Source organism: Phaenicophaeus curvirostris, chromosome 11 (assembly GCF_032191515.1).
Source record: "Phaenicophaeus curvirostris isolate KB17595 chromosome 11, BPBGC_Pcur_1.0, whole genome shotgun sequence".
Taxonomy (NCBI): domain Eukaryota; kingdom Metazoa; phylum Chordata; class Aves; order Cuculiformes; family Cuculidae; genus Phaenicophaeus; species Phaenicophaeus curvirostris.
Genome location: NC_091402.1, coordinates 7,919,005 through 7,937,886, shown reverse-complemented (window position 1 = coordinate 7,937,886; position 18,882 = coordinate 7,919,005). Strand labels below are relative to the sequence as shown.

Genomic DNA, 18,882 nt, shown 5'->3' with positions numbered 1-18,882 from the left:
CCCTTATTTAGAAAACTGGCTGAGGCTACTATCATCAACATGAAAATAAATACTTTTCAGGTCTCTTGCACAATCAAGGTCCTTGTGACTCAATCCAGTTGATATTAACATCTTCTTTCCTTAGATTGTTGAACTGTTGCATTTTGAAACCAACGATCACCATGACAGTCCTCCACTCTGTAAGCCAAATCAGCTAGGGTCTATTCTTAATTATTTTTTGGCATTTATTTTATTTGGCTGAGTTCTTTTCACCGCTAAATGAGAGCACCATGAAAAAAAAAAATCAAACACAAGTCCAATGCAGCTTCACCTGTTGATCCAGAGACTCCATGGTGCCAAGTTTCCCTCAACCCAAGCAAGCCACCACACACTGTACATACAAACTCACTAACCGTCATTCACTGGCACTGCTCGCTCTTCGGCAGAGGTGGGTACTGCTCAGACTCCCCTCCGAGTCGCTCTGGTTGCTGGCTCCCCTGGCAGTGACCTGCTCAGCTTTTAAAGCCATCTACTGAACGCTTCCCCCACCCTAGACGCAGCTGAGATCAAAGGTTGAGATCAGAGGCTGTATCCTCAGATGCAAAACCTTTCTGTAACTTGCAACACTCTCTGTGACCCGACCCTTCAAGTTACATCCAAAGGCAACAGTATCCCACATTAACTAACCTTTCACCAACAGGGATGGCCCTTCACCCACCAGGGATAAATTCAGATCAAACTCTCCAATTGCAGTACTCAGAGTGCTGGCATCTCCCCGATCTCTGTGGATGTTAATAAATCATTTGTCAGATATCCCTTTCCCTTCCTCACCCTACATCCCTGTACATATTAACTTGTTGTTCCTTCATGATGTGTTTCTGCAGGCTCTGCTCCCACTGTCTGCCAGGGGAATCTGCATACAGAGAGCCCCTATCTTTGCCCACCCTGCTAAAACAATCTCAACCTTCTGGCTGAAATTCTCTCGCATGACCTCTTGGTCACCTAAAATCCTGCATCAGACTTATTTTGATCACTCAAGAACAAATGAAGGGATTCACAGGCCACAGAAACACTTTTCACAAAGCAAATTTCACCCTGAAGCAAAGGGAGGGTTAGAGAAAGTTCCTGAATTTCTTGCCAGTAACCAAGCAGTTGACTTGGACTGGTGAGCGAGCAGTGTCTATGACACAAGTCCCCACTTTGCAGAGGTTTATATAACCCTATTTCAGTAGGAATGTTTCCACAAGACTTATGTTGCAAATCCCCATTTGGGGGATTTAAAACATTCCCCTGCGGTGTTTATAATCCAGACACTGCAACACACTAAAGCACAAGAAAAAAAAACCAGGAAAAAAAGCTGTCTGTAGGCAGGCCAGCATAATGTTCTTATCCAATCTGAGCAGAAAACTCAGCAGAAAGGTAAACAGAGACAAAGAGAAAAATGACACATCCAAGCTAACTTTGCAAGTCAGCATCCACTACAGCCCATATTTCCTACCTTGTAGCCACATGCAGTCATCCATGCTGTTTTGTACTGCCCCAGTGGAAATATCTTCTTTGCAAGGACACATGGAATGCTTCAAGCTCTGCGCTAGTTCCCAGTTTATGTTGCTGCTACCAGTACTGCTGCAACCAGCTCAAATGTGCTTCTCGCAAACATAGCACACATAAACCACATCTTCCATTTAAAAGGGTCTTCTACCAGCCAATAGTAACAGCATGGTAAAAGTGTTTCCAGTGGTCAAAAGACTTTAAGATAAATTCTTGGGAGAAATCCATGGAGGGCCATTAAATACAAAGACATCATGCCTGGCATTGCAGATAGCAAATTGCTGGAGACTGGGGAACATTGACAGCTAGCTCCATTCTTGTCTCCCCAAGCATCCACCATTAATTCACTGTCAGGGAGAGAATACCAGCTGGACATAACGTGGTCTGATCAATCCTATGGCTCAGTTCTTTCTACCTCTGGTCACTGCTTCAACCTGTTATTCTTTCTGAAAACGTTTTACAATCAGATATATAATAAATGTATCTGGTGGGTTTGTGTCTTCCAAAAAGAAGAAATCTTTAAATGAAGCTAAAGGTGCTATGAGAATTCATTACAGACTACTCGAGATGCATGTGGTCCTCTGTGCTTTGTCCCATAAAAGGTCATCAGAATCTTTGTATTGCAGAGGCTGCAATCACACTAGGCCTAGAGTTCACAGAGGTGACTTCTTTCAACACTACACCTTTAGGAATAATGTTATTGTAAAAAACTTAATTGCATTGCAAAAGGTGAAATTTCTTTAGACTTTTAGAACTAAGTAGCTACTGCACTGCCAGTCTTTTCCTTCCAAAAAACGTGCCTTCTCCTTTGCTTGTAGACACTTGAGACGTCCATTGGCTCCGAGCCATTTCAGACTGGTGCTTTACCAAATCAAAATACAAATTGGAGGAGGGGCTGGGAGAATTAAGAACTGGTCTCTGTACAAGGAGACCAGGTTCAAGAACATCTAAGGCACCTGCAGGTGGACAAATCCATGGGAGTCAATGAAATGAATCCACAGGTCCCAAGGGAACTGGCGGGTGAAGTTGCTAAGCCACTACCCATCACATCTGAGAAGTTGTGGAGGTGTGGAGAAGTTCCCACTGACTATACAAAGGCAAACTTAACCCCTATTATTTAAAAAGGGAAGATCCAGGGAACTACAGGGCAATCAGTCTCACCTTTGTGCCAGCAGGATCATGGAGCAGATCCTCCTGGAAACTCTGCTAAGGCACATGGAAAATAAGGAGGTCATTGGTGACAGCCAACATGGATTCACTCAGGGCAAGTTGTGCCCTGATTAATTTGGTGGCCCTCTATTACTTTTGTTTAAGAAATAAGATGCAAATTTGCAGATCAAATACAGTAGAATTTCATTTATTGGCTGTGGGAGAAGGTTAATTCGCTGTTCAAATATTCTCACCCCTAAACTTTTCAGAATGTTTGAAGAAATCTTCTACTGAAGAAATATGAATAGAATCAAACTGGAAGGATATAAATCACATACCATCTTGAGTTCTAATTAATTAATCTAATGAAATTTAGACTTGAGTTTACAGATAGCCAAAAACTATCTATGTATTATTAAAAAAAACAAAGAATCAAAGTTGGCACAAGCCAAGTGTACAGTTCATTCTTCTTATATTTGGACTGGACATTGCCAGCTTTCTGTGACAGCAAGGGCTGCAGAACAGAGGTCACGTGCAGGTCTAAGGAGACAGAGGAACAGAAGAATGGAGAGCATTACTTGAAATGGATTTATTTGGAACTATTTTGGTTGATGATTTACAGATATGTTATCATTGCTAGTACTCAGTGACACTTAAAAGACCTAAATAAGCACATACTGTCTTTTAACAGGTCAGACTCCACACTTCGAAGACGGTGACTGAGGTTGTCAGGGCACACAGCGTCCTGTTGTTAACCTGTTATAACTGTGGGGACAGGCTGTGTCCTGGTCCATAGCTGTAGAAATCAGGAGAATGCTGTGACCCACCTGCACAGAACTGCATGCAGCAATGGTCCGTCCGTACTGGAAAAGCCTCACCATCACTCAGGTACTATAAGGAGTAGGACATCATGCTTCATCTATTCCCTTTTGATCCTCTTCAGGAAGATTTATGCCTTCTTTGCTCAAGGCTTATGAGTGCAGAAAATAGCCTAGCCCTTCAAAACCAGTCAAACCCAGACAAATGGTCTCTAAGTGGGCATTTTTAGCATTTTTTTTCCATAAGGAAACAGGTTTCACAGGTTTTTTTAAGGTTTCACACACATGCTCAATCACGCTCACTATCTGCTACCACACACATCAGCTTCTGAGTTGGTGTCTGGTTTAAATTACACTTTGTGGAGGGCCAAAGCTTTGAAAGACAAAGAGTCCATAGAGGTTTTGCGTGCAATTAATTGGCTGAAAAGGAAGGAGATCCCACTGCCACCTCCTGTAAGGGAAAGCTGGCAAACAAACCTTTGCTATGCTTCACAACATCCACTACGGAGAGTTATGTTAGAAATCAGTTACTTCTGCTGCTCCTGAACTAACTCATTAAACTGTAGCTTGATCATGTAAACTTAGTTAAAGTTAATAAGTACCTGCCTCTTGCAGTGGATATTTGCATAATTATCTGTGTAAAGCACAGACATACGTAAATCAGCAGTGAGCCACATGGGATCTTAACTAGATGTTAATAAAGGGAGAGGTTCAAGCTTTGTTGGTGTAACACTTCCCTCTTCAAGAGGCAGAGAGGAAAGTATATGCTGCCAAGAGATAAGGAGAAAGCAGTGGCTGGCTTGGTTATTTTTGCAACTGTTGACTGCACATGAGTGCCCAACTGTGGGATATTCCCCTGCACGTAGCATATGCAAGTGTACTTCTTCATAGCTTTGGGGATACGAAAAATCAGAGCATGGATTCATGAAATCAGACTGCCTTGGAACATGGAACTGAAGGATCATTTCATTTGAGTAAAGCTGCATTGTTTGGGGGTGTGATTGGGTGGGTGTAGGTGTTCCATTCCTGAAGACAGTGCTTCCAAAATAACATGCCTTGCTTTCCAAACATGTCCAAAAGGAAAACCAACATGACCAGAAAATAATTCCACCCACACCAGGGCAGAACCAATTTTTGAAGTGCCCGTCTATTTTTCACTTCACAAAATACATCAGAATTTACTTCAGTGTCCAAAGGAAAATCCTCTTGACACTTAGAGGTTATAATCATTTGCAAAAACACTGCCAAACTGCTCCCTTAGTTAGCTGTTAGCCTTCCTTATAACTGAATAGGTTAACTTGACCATGCTAAGTTCTCATCTGTTGCTGAGCGTTATTTCAAATTTTAATGCATTCCAAGCATTACAAGGATTTCACAAGAGCTACGCTAGGAAATCGAGGCCATCAGGGGCCAACTCATTTATCCTTTTTTTTTTTCTTTTGCCATGAGAGAGAAATAAGAATCAAAAAACATGGTTGAACTGTTCCTGTGTCAGTTTTGGCTCTGGTCCCTCTCCCTGGCTATTCCAAACTCAGAGCACTTTGATATAGCTTTAATGACTTTGCTGAAAGTTTGCAGACATCTCCATAAACATCTTTTGCATACCACATAACAGCTACTGAACTTACAGATGCACTGACATCTTTCTGAAGGAGTCACGAGCACAAGAAACATTTAGATCTATCTGAAGAGTGAGGCACTCCCTGAGGCTTCTGCTATAACTGCTCAGTTTATTTTCCCCTCTGGTTAGAAAAACTCCTTGTAAGGAAATAATTTCCAGTTAGCTTCTGAAGCTTTGATTTTGTCCAAACTATATACCCCAAGTTAATTTGTCTCCAGGAAGCCAATGCAATTTGGTTATCTTTCTCTTGCAGTCTTTTGTTATTTCACTTTGATATAACTTTTTGCCTTAAGGATCACAGAGGGAGGTCTCTTTTTTTGTTCTTGTCAGCTTCAGCTCTTTCTCCATTTCTTTAAGTCACAGCAGTTCATTAGTCTACCATGGCTGCAAAATCATAACACGGCACTAAGAGGATCTTCCCTTACAAGTTAAGTTTTGGGCAGGGCAAAGGTGCTCCAAACAAAGGAGGCAGCAGAGAGGGAAACTTGGGTTAGGATGTTTTTACCATTCAAGTACTTGGTAACTACAGCTACAAACTCCATGCCAGGGGTGGACAATCTGGACTCTTAGTCACCATTTTATTAGCAAACTTGAGACAGCATTAAAGTACAGTCAAATCTAGTCAGACCTGTCTGCTCAATAGCAATCCTTAGTATTTAATGGCCCCAGCTAAGCTCTTAGATGTGGAAACAAGTAGAGAATGCGCATAAGTTTAGCATGTGTGGCTTACTTATCCCCCCACTAAAGTAAGTTAAACAGCAAGCCTACCTCCTCTGTGCTGGCTTCATCACTTTTCCCTGCTACATCTTCAAGGGAAGGTATCTCTGATTTTTAACAGAGCAATTGTAGATCTGACAGGAACACAGGAAGGCACACAATGCCTTTGCTCTGGTGGCTTCCCAGCAATTGAAGGCTGCAAGTACAAAAGGTATTAGGATTGTCTGGTATCTGTTGTCATAAGTTGGAGAAAAGGAATTAAACTATACAAGGAACGATGATCACACAAAATAAACCAGTGATTATACAAGGAGGCTGGGACCCTTGGGCGCTGTTACTGGAGAGCTGCAGAGGGTGCTATTCTGACTGAAGGAACATTCTGAGCTGGTGACCAGCAGCCTGGATCTATCAGCACAAACTCACCCAAGGTTAGAATCATCATGCAACAGACTTCAGAAAGGCAGGTATCACAATGCACAGCTCATGAGCCATCTGTCACATCAGCCTGCCAGCCCAGTCTGATTTATTGAGCACAAGTGGCAGAGCTCATCTGAACATACACAACCACCACTGGCCCACACTCCTGAATGGTCTCTGCTGTGACCAAACTGCCAGGGGAACAGTCTTTAGATAACAAGCAGACTTCACAGACAGGGGGTGAGGGGATGGGAGAGTGGAAATAAAGCCTGTGACAACCCCACTAGGAGTGCCTTCCCAAACAGGAGAACTTCATGCTGATTTCCTAGGCTGCAATGACTTCCCATTGCCCCAAGTCATCAGACAGCCTCTAGAAGGCAACAAAGGCTCTCCAATAAACAAATACGCTAAGCTTCATACCTACATCAGAAGCCACCTGTAATACTGGAGTTTTGCTTAAAGAGCTAGAGGAGAGGAGGCCTTTTGTTCTCAGCTCTGCGGCAGACTCCTTTGCAACTAACAGCCATGTGCTCTCTCCATCTCTTTTACCACCTGGGAAGTAACTTCCCTATTAGGCAAGGATGCTGGGAAATTCAGTACAAAGTGTTTCAGACTTTTCCAATACACAGCATTATAGACTGGAAAGCCCTACTTGACATTCCCATTGGATGGCAGCTCCAGCCACAGGCAGAGAGGAAGACGAAAAATGACATCACCTGTGTGAAAGCAAATAAGAATTCAAATCTAAATAGCCAGGAGAATAAGAAAGCAGAACAAAGCACCTCAAGAAACTGTAGTTGTGCCTCAAACAAACCCAAACACAACATTACATACAGCTGAGACACACAAGTGCAGAGACAGAAGAAAAGAGACAAGCATCAAAAAGTTGTATCATTGGGTTAATTTTCAGAAATTTACTAAAATGCACAGAAGAGATTTATCACAAAACCAGCTGAACTCCTCTGTATTTCAACAATAGGTTTATTTTAAGAAACATAACATGACATTAAGTAAAAATGCAAAATTGTGCAATTATGGCAAAATGTTTAAAAATCCACACATTTGCCCTCATAGGACTACAGTACTTCTTACTAACATACCTGAGCACTGAATGTTGGATGCCATTTCTAAACAGCCTTATGAACAGGGAGCTCTTCGATTTCATGTAGAACATACACACACTGCATGTTTGCTGCACCAAAATCACTTTTAGTTATTTTAAATTTTACTGATTGGAATAAAGTGGAAATGATAAAATGTTTCCTTCTAAAGTAACTAATAATTTTTGAAAAGAGATTTACACTCATGTAAGTCCTTACAATGCTAGAGATTCATTTCATAGAGGGGGGGAAATTAATGCAGAAAAAATACCAAGTGGGGACAACATACAGATTACTGCTTAAATATTATCAGTACCTTTGGTGCAATTTTTTTTTTTCTGTGCTGTGCAATTTTATTTAAGCCTGACTCTAATGCGAAACTTGACCAGGAATCTGACTTTCAGCAAAACGGAGAAGCATTTAAGAATTGGCAAAATGTCACAGCTACATTACTGTCTCAACAAACTCATCATGCACAAGATTCAGTATATTCTACTCCCACGGCAAGTTCCAGGATTTAGCTTTTAAACACATTACAGACTTGGATCACACCCTCAGTTTGAATATGGTTGAACAGAATGGAGATCTTCGTACTTTAGTGCAGATAAACAAAATTAACAAACCTACTGCAGAATGAACCACAGCAAATTGTACTTCTATACATCACATGACCAGTCAACTGCTAACTCAATTCTATTTCATAGTTTCAAGTAATATATTGAAATTTGTTCTACTAAATAAATATAGAAGATTGTCAAAAAGCAGCAAGAAGTCTGGTAAATATTCAACCAAGCTTAAAAAAAAAAAAACAAAAAACAAAAAACAAGAAAAAGTTACATAACACTTTGCCCAAAAAAAAAGTTTTACACACAAATGCAACACTGTTAGGGAGGGTGCTTCAGAAAGCTTGCAGCTAGAGGCCTACAGCAGCGCAAAGAGCTAGCCAAGGACTAAGGATCATTTTAAAAATTAAATCAGTTGTACTTTTAAAAAAAACTCTTATTCTTGGCTATGTAGATACACAAAACAGTATCCAGAAGAAAACCAAACAAAACCAAAGAAACAACACACCTCAACACTGCTGGAAAATACAGTCTTAGCAAGAATCATCGCTTCAACTTCAGAAAAAAAAAATTCAGGCGCTCACATTTGAAAGAAGGGGTTTGGTGAATCTCTGGAAGATGAGGTATGTAATGCAAAGTGGCATTTATTTTTTTTTCCTTTTCATTTCACAGTTTTTTTGTTTGTTTTTGCCTTTTAAAGGTTTTGTGCAAGAATTAATAGAACCAGAAGAGTATTTTTGTGTATTAGAAAGATTCCATTTGGAAACAGTAAGACCACATAATAAACAAACATTATCCAAATACTCAGCCATGCCAGAGGGATAAAATGAGCTAAATATTTGGCTTACTGAAATATCAGCTGTTAAGCCAGATAATGGTAAGCACTTACAGCCAGTGATGGCCAATGCCATTTCAAGTTAACTGGTTCACTTCAATCAATTTGACAAAATAGGGAAGAGATAACATACTCACAGCTCTGCAAAAATTAGAGCTGTAACAAGTGAAACCTGGTAAATTACAGCTGATACAAGCGTTAGGATTCATCTTTTCCCTTTTAAATCCAGTTTTCACTACTGGAGTAGAGGCTGAACTTTAAACTTACTTAGTTACTTCTTAAAAATAAGTTATATTTTCAATACATTGAGGAAAGTGTTGCAATATATTGGATCCCTACTCCCTGTTTGCATCCAAGATTATTTAAGCCATGGACACTTGCTGACAATTTTGCTTTAATATACTGGAAAATGAAGACAGCTCAGTAGTGCAAATTTTCACATTATAGATCAGAATGAAATAAAAGGAATTTGAGGGCTTCATTGCAGGAAAAAAAAGAAAAACAATTTTAAAGTTAAGCCACACTTTTCCAAATTACTGGTGCACATGCCAACTCTGCACATAGCACTGCACTTTAGTGGAGACAATGAACACTCCACACAAAGGAAAAAAAAAACAAACCAGTATTAAGGCCATATCCTGTCACCATTCTGTGCAAGAACACCACTGCAGTAAAAATGTTATGTTACAAAAGACAACTTGATGACAGGACAGGGCCTGAAGACAGAAACACACACTCCGTGAAAAATAATACGCTGTCTTAACAGTAGCATAAAGTTAGCCCATTTCAGACAAACAAGTATTATAAATGTACTAGCACCATCAACTTTTGGGTTAAAGCCCTTTATGGGATTAAAAAAGGTTTTAAGCAGTGTCAAAAAAAAAAAAAATCTTTTTATAGCACTACATCTATGTGGCAGAAAAAGGTGTTGGGATTTCCTGCCCCCCATCATTAAGCTCAATTTTAACAAGACCCAACAGACAGGAAGTGGTGCAGTGATCTGAACAGGCTTCCGTCTGCAGCAAAGGTACTCCATGTTCCAATTCTTATTGGAGATTTTCTTCGTAAATTGTAGTGCACAAACAGCATCACAAACATCTTAGCAGACTTCAAAAACAGTACAAAAAAAAAAGATAATTATGAATCAGGATCTACCATTTCTCTATGCACTTTCAAATCAAAATAACAATTAAAAAAACCTTAGTGATATTGCCTCAATTTTTACCCGTATTTAAAAAAAAAAGAGAAAAAAAGAAAAGTCACTTCAAAACATGTTGGACACCCTTAGCTATTAATGCTAGATTTTCTTTCACTGTAGTGCATAGTTATCCTGGCTCTTTCACTTAATTTGCTCTTACCACAAAAACACCCCTCAAGTATGACATGATTAAGTGTTCACCAGAAAAAAAAATGCTGATAATTGCACTTTGTAACCTCCTTCTCATTTCCCAAGAAAATATCAGTAAATATGAAACTGAACCAGTAATTTTCTCCCCAGACTGCAACCTTTAAAGAGCACCCATCCCCATAGACAAAAAAACTGCCCGCTTCAGCTTACAATAAATACTGACAGAATTTCTTTGTTTTCTTTTAAGACATGTTTTCTCTAGCATCAGATCACCATTGAAATCACTAAGGCCTGTTACTGGAAAATAAAATTTAAATAACTTTCTGAAGACACTGCGGATACAATTTAGCAACAACACATTCAAAATGCCGGCCTAAATCCCAGAGCCTATCTGGAGTCTCATACACTTTTTGCCACTGGTCAGTAACTTCATCATACTGGTAGAGTGAATTCTTCCTGCTGGTTCTGAAAACATACTCTTCAACAGTGACTTGAGTAGCTCTGACAAACAGATGGAGCTTGTTTTTGAGAAGTACGAGTTTTATATATGGATTAATGGACTGATCGCATGGAAAGTCTTTTTTTCGAGTCCACTTATTTTGTTCAATGTCATAGGCCTCTACGGTTAACATACGTTGATGGTTTCCACAGGTTCCAGCTATGTAGTAGATGGAGTCATTGTATACAGTTGCCAAGCCTTGGATTCTAGGCACAGTCATAGGGGTCAAAAATCCCCAGTAATCCTTCTGAGGATCATAGCAGAGAAAAAATTCCCCTGAAAAGACAGGAAAAATAAAACATAACTTATGCTTCATTTCCAGAACAGCAAATTCTGCAGCCACTAAGCTTTCAGGTATGTTCTTCCACAGACAGAAATGGTCTACCAATGTTTAAAAGACTTGATCCCATAAAAAAAAAAAAAACCCAAAAAACCAGCACTATCGCCTGTTTTCTTCCAAGTGCATTACAAAAACATTAACAGCATGATAAAATCTACTTTGAGTTTCTGTTCTAGCTGGAAAAGAGCAATCATGAAGCCTATCAGAAGTACAATGTTTTGCATATTTCCCAGTTATCCTTTACTACTTCTAAACTATGCTTAATAATATGGGACAAAAGTTTTCAAGATTCCAGTCTTGAAATGTCTACAGTATTTGTTTAGCTATGTAGCATCTTCACAACGTGTCTCCTGCAGACTGGAGAGTCTTACAATTCAGTGCCTGAAAGCTGTTAAATCTAAGCAAATAGTTATGTCTTGTACTACATACAGATTTTGAAGCTACTTTTCTCAGGTGACTGGGTTACACATTCAGGTTGATTTGCTTAAAAGGATGCCAGGTGAATACTTGCATGAAGCTACTGATTCATCGTTAGTTTTGTGATTAGATTATAAAACCTCTTCTGGCAACCACTCAGAGTAGCATCTACAGACTGTACGTAACAGAAGTTCAGCTGACTGAAAGCTCAAGCACATGAGCTCACGTTCATCTTATTTTGGTTAAAAGAACATGGATAAAGACCACCTTGTCTTTTGAAAAGCCTAGGGAAGAAAAGTCTAACAATCGCCAAATGTTAGTATAAATCAGATTATATGTAATTTCACATGGCTATTTTAAGAATTCTAACCAAGCTGCTGTATAACCAAACACCTCAAGGATAAGCAGGAATAGAGAAATAATACAGTAAAATCATAGCTGAAGATCAAGTCTTACAGATAATACATTTTTTGATTATTCTCTTTTGTTCTGCAGTGTAATCTCCTATGACTGACACTTGTGTTCCATTGGCATTTTAACACTCTATCAATCCTTACTGACTACTTCAAACTTACGAGCTTCCTCTAGAAAAATTGAGAGTTAACTTTTTTATACTACTTCAGTGCAACTCAACCAAGGTTTTATCTACCACGCTCAAACAGAAAAGTTGCCTATTTTCTGTAACATGAATCTTTACTATTTGCTAATTAGCACAGTGAAGTAGCTTGCTTATTTATGTGAGAATCAAGTTGTCATTTAAATCACTAAAACACAGAATTAGCACAGCTAAAACTTGTAAACAAGGTGCACTCTTTTCTATAGAATATAATACCCACTTTTTAGTAGTTCTAAGAAACATTTAAAGCATGAACAAATACTCTACCAAGTTAAATATTCTTCAGCATTTCTTTTTAACCACCTAAAGCAGACGGCTGATCCCATAGAAGACGGAGATTGAGAAAACTTGCTGGTGTAACAGAATTATTTAAAGCCATAACCAACAAGAGTCAAACCTGATACAGAAAAAGTGGAAGAAAATCCTGTAAATTGCATGGAAGCCCAACAACCACACTGAATGACAGGAATGCAGTCAAGAAATCAGGTTGAGTTCTTCTGGTAAATAAGAATGACCTTAGGACAACCTCAATCCCATTTCTTTCCTGTGGTCCAGCTTTGTATGGAGAGAGACCCAAGGAAAGAGCTGGTATGGATCTAAGACTCCAGCTTCTGTAGGTGTTTACAGAGGTGACCCTTAGCAAAACATAAGCCAGACACACATCCTTCCTTTCTTTCCACTTCTTGGGACTCCTACTACAGTTTCATAGAGCAGTCTCTGCACTTTTAACTATTGACTGCTCCACGGCTCATGCATACATACACGTATAAGTCTTATACAAGATCTTCATAAATTAAAAAAAAGAAAGAATAAATTATTTGATCCACTCCCATAATGATCATTTTTACTCATTTAAGAAGTACTATCTAACACACCAATGAGTCTGATGATTTACTAGAAGGAAGGAGGTAAAGGTAGTACTATAATTACTGTCCAAAGAAACAGAGTGAACTAGAAAGAGATAAATCATCTTTCTTATTACCAGGACTACTACAAAAAGCAGGGTAGGAGGAAACAAAAGCCTATGGTGGTTAATTGGCTCTTACAAGTCACCAAGAATACAGGCACCAGGCTTAGCTAAATAAAACGTGAAGTTCTTTTTCATAGGACAATGTATTTTCTTCAGCATTAGTGCAGTTCACCCAGATAAAGAATTTGCACAGCAAAATTTAAATACTATCCTGTTGACTAAGAATACTACCAAAAGTGCCATTTGTGCAATAACTCAATACTACAACTTACTGACACATTCCCAGGACATGAGAACTCAAGCAGCTCTTCTGCACCTACTGCTTTCCCCATCTTTCTTCCAGCCCATGGTCCCAGGACACTCTTTAAATATTCAGATAACTTGGGTTTTCCAAAGTGCTCAAGAGAGTGCAGTTGGACTGAACAATCCCCAAATCCAATAAAACACCATATAGTCAAACCACCTTACCCTCTAAAACATAGATGTTATCCTTATATTCCACAGCACTATGAAACTCCATTGCTACTGGCATTGGACAGACAGCTGTCCAACAGTTCTCTCGGCTGTCATAACACTCCACAGACTTGAGTGAGTTTCGCCCGTCTCCTTCATAAACGCGACCACCTATTGCATACAGTTTACCACAGCAATGAACCAATTTGCAGCCTATTCTGGCTCGCAACAAAGGAGCTTTCGGAATCCACCTATTGCCAGAGTGATCATACATCCAAAAATCACTCTCTGCTCTGTGGTCAATGGAGACCTCGCTGCTGCTTGGTCTGTAACCACCCGCAATATAAATATCATTATCAGGAGATACAAGAATTCCAACCTCCCTCAAGTCATTTGGTGGCTTGCATAGTTTAAACACTCTCCCTGTGACCGAATCTAAACAAGGCACTGTTTGCTTCTTTCCTGAGTGTTTGTGGGCAGCATCAAAGCATATGATCATTTCAGAAGCTGTCATTCCAAGCCGCTGTGTGTAGCCATTGGCACTATGTTGTCCCTTTTGTACACAGCTTTTGGCCATAGCCTGTGCAAACATGGGAGGGATTTTCTCTAAAAATGTCTCTTCCAACAGTGGCATACGGATGCATTTGGCAAATATTTCTGGAAGGTGCACTTCTCTCTTACTTTGTTCATGCTCAAACCACCTTATAATGCTGTCATAAACATGTTCTTCTTTGTCTACATTTAAATCGTCACTGTCGAGTATACTTATCAGTTGGTCTTTTCTCAACTGAAGAAATTCTTGCTCTTTGGTGACACTCAGAAACTTTTTACGAATGTAGTCTTGTGATCTGTCTTTGAGTTCCTGATGACCATAGTGATCAGCAAAGATAAACACCCCAATGGAGTTCTGTGGGTCCAAGTGACTGATCATATATTTAGCACACTGGTCTTGTATGGAAGGGATCTGGAAGATACTAGCTGCAGTGAACAAAGCTTGAACGTTGGCCTCTGTCAGCATTACTCTGGAGGTATATGCATAGTTCAACACCAAATGCATTGACTCTGCTTCAACACCAACTATACGAACTTCCTTCTGGGTGCTCTCTGTAAGGCCGCTAGTGAACATAGATCTACAAAAGAAAAACATTTAGCAGTTTGTAATTACCTTCTATCTACAGGTATAAGAAATGAAGTTATACTAAACAACTAATCCAAATGCATTTGCCCTTATATCAGCACAAATACATTTATCACTGATGTTACACTGTCCTGTTTGGGTACCTAAATAAAAGATCAGTTCTAGCCTTACTGAAACAAAATTTAACAAGAAATCCCAGCCTGCCACTCAGCTCATAAACCCCATATTAAAATTCACTCAGTTTACAAGCAAGGCTCTTGACATATCCATGAGCCTCTGCTCTCAACTTTCAACATGTTATTTCATACGCATATTCTAGCAGGTTAGAATATATAACTTTAAAATGAGACAAGTAGTTTCAATACACTGTTACTGTATCCAAGATGCTCTCAATCCTAAAGGCATATTTTGTTGCTTTGTTGTTTAAGTATGTGACATTTTCTCCAACAAAACTCCCCTTTGATAAACAGACTCTGACAGTTCATTGAGGTTAAGAGAACAATAATCCCTACTTACTAGGAGCACTATGTTATGGACGGTTACACAAAACATCAGCATAACTGTGATTTTCAATTTTGATTTTTACAATTCTGCTTTTAATCATTAGAACAATGGTCTACTACTGTACCTGAAATAAGGACTGATTGCAGCAAGAACATTCCTATGACAGGAGAATGTTTTCCCATGATCCACTTCCACTACGATATCTGTCAATTGTCCTTCATCATACATGGTTTTAAGCTGTTGAAGAATACTACAAGCATGGAAAGGGTCTATTCCATTGCTAACTGTACTTGAAGAAGGAATTCCGTTCAGTGTTTGTGAAAACTTACTTGGTTCTAAAAAGCAAAATTGAAACTGTTCAATAAAAAAAAATCCTAAACAAACCCCAAAAAACACACATTCTAAACAAACCCATGCACAAACAAGAACTGGCACAAATTAATATTCCTTACTTCCTCACTGTCACCATCCATCAATAGCAAGTCTAACATTTTCCAGGCTGAGTAAAGACAAAGATACTTTAATTACTTTTTTTCTTTTCCCAATGCAGAAGAATAAAATCATATAATATAATAATTTCACCTATTCTCCCATCAGCATTATAAGAGTCTATGTGTATGAACTTAACTTTACACTGAAAGAGGAACTGGTCCCTAACTTACACAAGGGATGGTTAATGGCGTAGACTCACGAGGTAACAGCTCTACAGTAAATATGTTGGGCAACAAACTTAAATTCACACAAATGTGTATCTACAGTTACATGTTTTTCTTTACAAATAAAATAATATTGCCATTTAAAATTACTCGGGAGGAGCTTGCATATCATTGTGAAAACATACAAAGTGGTGCATATGCTTCTGAGTAACGTGTGATATGCCTGATGAAGTAAATCCCAGAGTGAAAATTGAGCAATATCTCAAGCACAAAAATCTGTTTCGTAACAGCAGCAAAATTTTTTCGCAACAACTACCAAGGAGTGCTCAAAAGAAAAACATTAGGTGCTAAGAGCTGCAGTTCAGGTAAAGCTGCTGACTACAACAGAGAATGCTTCCAACAAATTTTGGGCAACAAAAAGGGGCAAAGAGGACAGCAAATAGCAATGTTGATGGTGAATAGGAGATTTAAATTCTGACTCATGACAATATGTAGCGGTTATGATAGCTCATACTCAGAATTCAGACAGGCACAGAGCAGCCACAATTAAACTGTTCAGGATCTGCTACTGGGCACACATTTCCCATGGCAGGCTGGGGGCCAAATATTGGCAATGTCTCTTCAAAGCATTGTCAGGAAAAGTCTTCAAAATACTTTTTTTTTTTTTTTTGTTCCAAATACAGTAGTAAATACTTGAAGGTAAGATCTACAACAGGGGCATTTATCACAGTACTCAGCCAGAACATTCAAAACCAAGCAATCGTTAAGGAAGGGAGAATTTGTTATCTCTGCCTGTTTGGAAACAATGTTAATCACTAGCAAATTCCAAATAAGTAATACTTGGCTAGATCGTTTCCACAGCTTCCTACACAGAAAAGGTTTGATGTACAAGAAAACTTTGATGTAGCTACCACTGCAGAAGAGTTTCATCTACTTCCTAACAGTCAAAAAGATGCAAAATAGTTCTTCTCTGACCCTGCCAGTCACTCAGGCAATGAGCACATGCAATCAAGGCAGCTTGCAGTGCCCGGATAGATACTCAGTCCTGTATTCCAGTTTTTCTATTTAATCCTTGACACAATCCACATTACAGCTTTCACCCCACAAAACCTTCCCAGTCAATTCCACTTTCTCCTTCCCATCAAAAGCAGCTTTCTCCTCTCTTAATATTCCCCTCATTGCCACCTCAAAATTTTAACTGTTCCTCCCAGACACCACCCCAAAATACTTTTCCCATTAATTTCTCGGACACATCTGCCTTGCCAACTCCCACGTACCCACCTTCATGGAAGTCCTTTACCACAGATAACCTCACTCCTCCTGCTCAGCTCTCCTCACACAGACCAGGGTGAGGGATATCCCTCCTTCCATCTTAACAAAGCCCAGCACCACACCTCACCCCTCTGCTCTCTCCTCACACAAAGGCCTTCACCCACAGCCCTAACCCCAGCCCCACAGGCACCTCCCAGGCACCCTACACCACAGGCCCTTCATTTCCCTGCTCTCTCTCCACAATACAAGCCCTCATCCACAGCCCTAACCCCAGCCCCACAGACAGGTGGCACTCAGACTCCACACGGCCCCACCCTCTCCCCACACCCTCTTGCCCTCTTCCCACACTCACTCAGGCCCCACAGACCCCTTACCCTCTCTCCCAACATTCACTCCAGCCCCACAGACCCCTTACCCTCTCTCCCAACACTCACTCAGGCCCCACAGACCCCTTACCCTCTTCCCCACACTCACCCAGGCCCCACACCCCTCTGCCCTCTCCCCACACTCACCCAGGCCCCACACACCCTTGCCCTCTCCCCACACTCACCCAGGCCCCACACACCCTTGCCCTCTCCCCACACTCACCCAGGCCCCACACCCCTCTGCCCTCTCCCCACACTCACCCAGGCCCCACACCCCTCTGCCCTCTCCCCACACTCACCCAGGCCCCACAGCCCTCTGCCCTCTCCCCACACTCACCCAGGCCCCACACCCCTCTGCCCTCTCCCCACACTCACCCAGGCCCCACACACCCTTGCCCTCTCCCCACACTCACTCAGGCCCCACACCTCTCTGCCCTCTCCCCACACTCACCCAGGCCCCACACCCCTCTGCCCTCTCCCCACACTCACCCAGGCCTCACACCCCTCTGCCCTCTCCCCACACTCACCCAGGCCCCACACACCCTTGCCCTCTCCCCACACTCACCCAGGCCCCACACACCCTTGCCCTCTCCCCACACTCACCCAGGCCCCACACACCCCTGCCCTCTCCCCACACTCACCCAGGCCCCACACACCCTTGCCCTCTCCCCACACTCACCCAGGCCCCACACCACTCTGCCCTCTCCCCACACTCACCCAGGCCCCACACCCCTCTGCCCTCTCCCCACACTCACCCAGGCCCCACACACCCTTGCCCTCTCCCCACACTCACCCAGGCCCCACACACCCTTGCCCTCTCCCCACACTCACCCAGGCCCCACACACCCTTGCCCTCTCCCCACACTCACCCAGGCCCCACACCCCTCTGCCCTCTCCCCACACTCACTCAGGCCCCACACCCCTCTGCCCTCTCCCCACACTCACTCAGGCCCCACACCTGCCCCTCTCACACACCCCTGCCCTCTCCCCATACACAGGCCCTCACCTACGGCCCTAACCCCAGCCCCACGGCCACCGCTCAGGCATTCGACCCCCTACCCCGCAAACCCCTCGCCCCCCCGGGCCCAGCTATCCCCGATCCCCTCCCTCACACGGGCCCCGCGGGCCCCTCAGCACCCGGGCCCGGCGCCCTCAGCAGCGACCCCTCCCGGACCGCTCCCGCCCGCCCGCCCCCGCGGCCTGGCCGTACCGACCTCCTAACGCTGCCATTCTCGGGGCCCCGCTCCGGCGGCGGGAGAGGGGGCGGCCCGAAAGGAAATGTCACCGGCACCGCTTCCCCTGCGCCGCCCGCTCCCCGCACCGACCGACCCGGGCCGCGCCGATTGGCCGCCGCCCGCGCTGCCTGCCGGGAAATGTAGTGCCGGGGCATGCTGGGAGCTGTAGTGCCCGCCGCGGAGCCTCATGGGAGTTGTAGTTCGCGTGCCGTGGCTGCCTGGGGCGGGCCCCGCCTGTCGCTGAGCAACGAGGAGGCGGGCGCCTCGGGGGCGGCGGCCATTTTGGGGCCCTAGGGCAGGGACCTGTACGCGGCTCCAG

The 18,882-nt window shown here is 42.2% G+C and overlaps 2 protein-coding genes across 9 annotated transcripts in view; both read right to left on the bottom strand.

Annotated features, from left to right (window-relative positions):
* LOC138725137 (monocarboxylate transporter 2-like) overlaps positions 1–536 on the bottom strand; it is a 44,106-nt gene extending 43,570 nt beyond the window's left edge. The window contains exon 1 of one of the 8 annotated variants that reach the window (XM_069865731.1): positions 393–536. Coding sequence is in view for 1 of the 8 variants with exons in the window: in XM_069865726.1 (XP_069721827.1) it covers positions 389–398 (10 nt within the window). In the remaining 7 variants the exon portion in view is untranslated. Of the gene's footprint in view, positions 1–388 lie in introns of all 8 variants that reach the window. The other 7 variants (XM_069865730.1, XM_069865729.1, XM_069865726.1 and 4 more) reach the window with 7 other exon arrangements.
* Positions 537–7,217: 6,681 nt separating this feature from the next.
* On the bottom strand, positions 7,218–18,671 carry KBTBD8 (kelch repeat and BTB domain containing 8). The gene is made up of 4 exons (XM_069865429.1): positions 18,543–18,671; positions 15,160–15,370; positions 13,409–14,523; positions 7,218–10,873 (listed from the first exon to the last, which is right to left on the bottom strand). The coding sequence occupies exons 1-4, from the start codon at positions 18,556–18,558 to the stop codon at positions 10,410–10,412; spliced, it is 1,806 nt and encodes a 601-aa protein (XP_069721530.1). The 5' UTR covers positions 18,559–18,671; the 3' UTR covers positions 7,218–10,409.
* Between the last annotated feature and the right edge of the window lie 211 nt (positions 18,672–18,882).

Bases quoted from the DNA above. Each gene is read 5' to 3' on its own strand.
- KBTBD8 (XM_069865429.1), bottom strand. The intron at 14,524-15,159 runs GTACAGTAGTAG...TTTCTTTTGTAG, and splicing joins GCAATCAGTCCTTATTTCAG to ATCTATGTTCACTAGCGGCC. The intron at 10,874-13,408 runs GTAAGGTGGTTT...CTGTCTTTTCAG, and splicing joins TAACATCTATGTTTTAGAGG to GGGAATTTTTTCTCTGCTAT.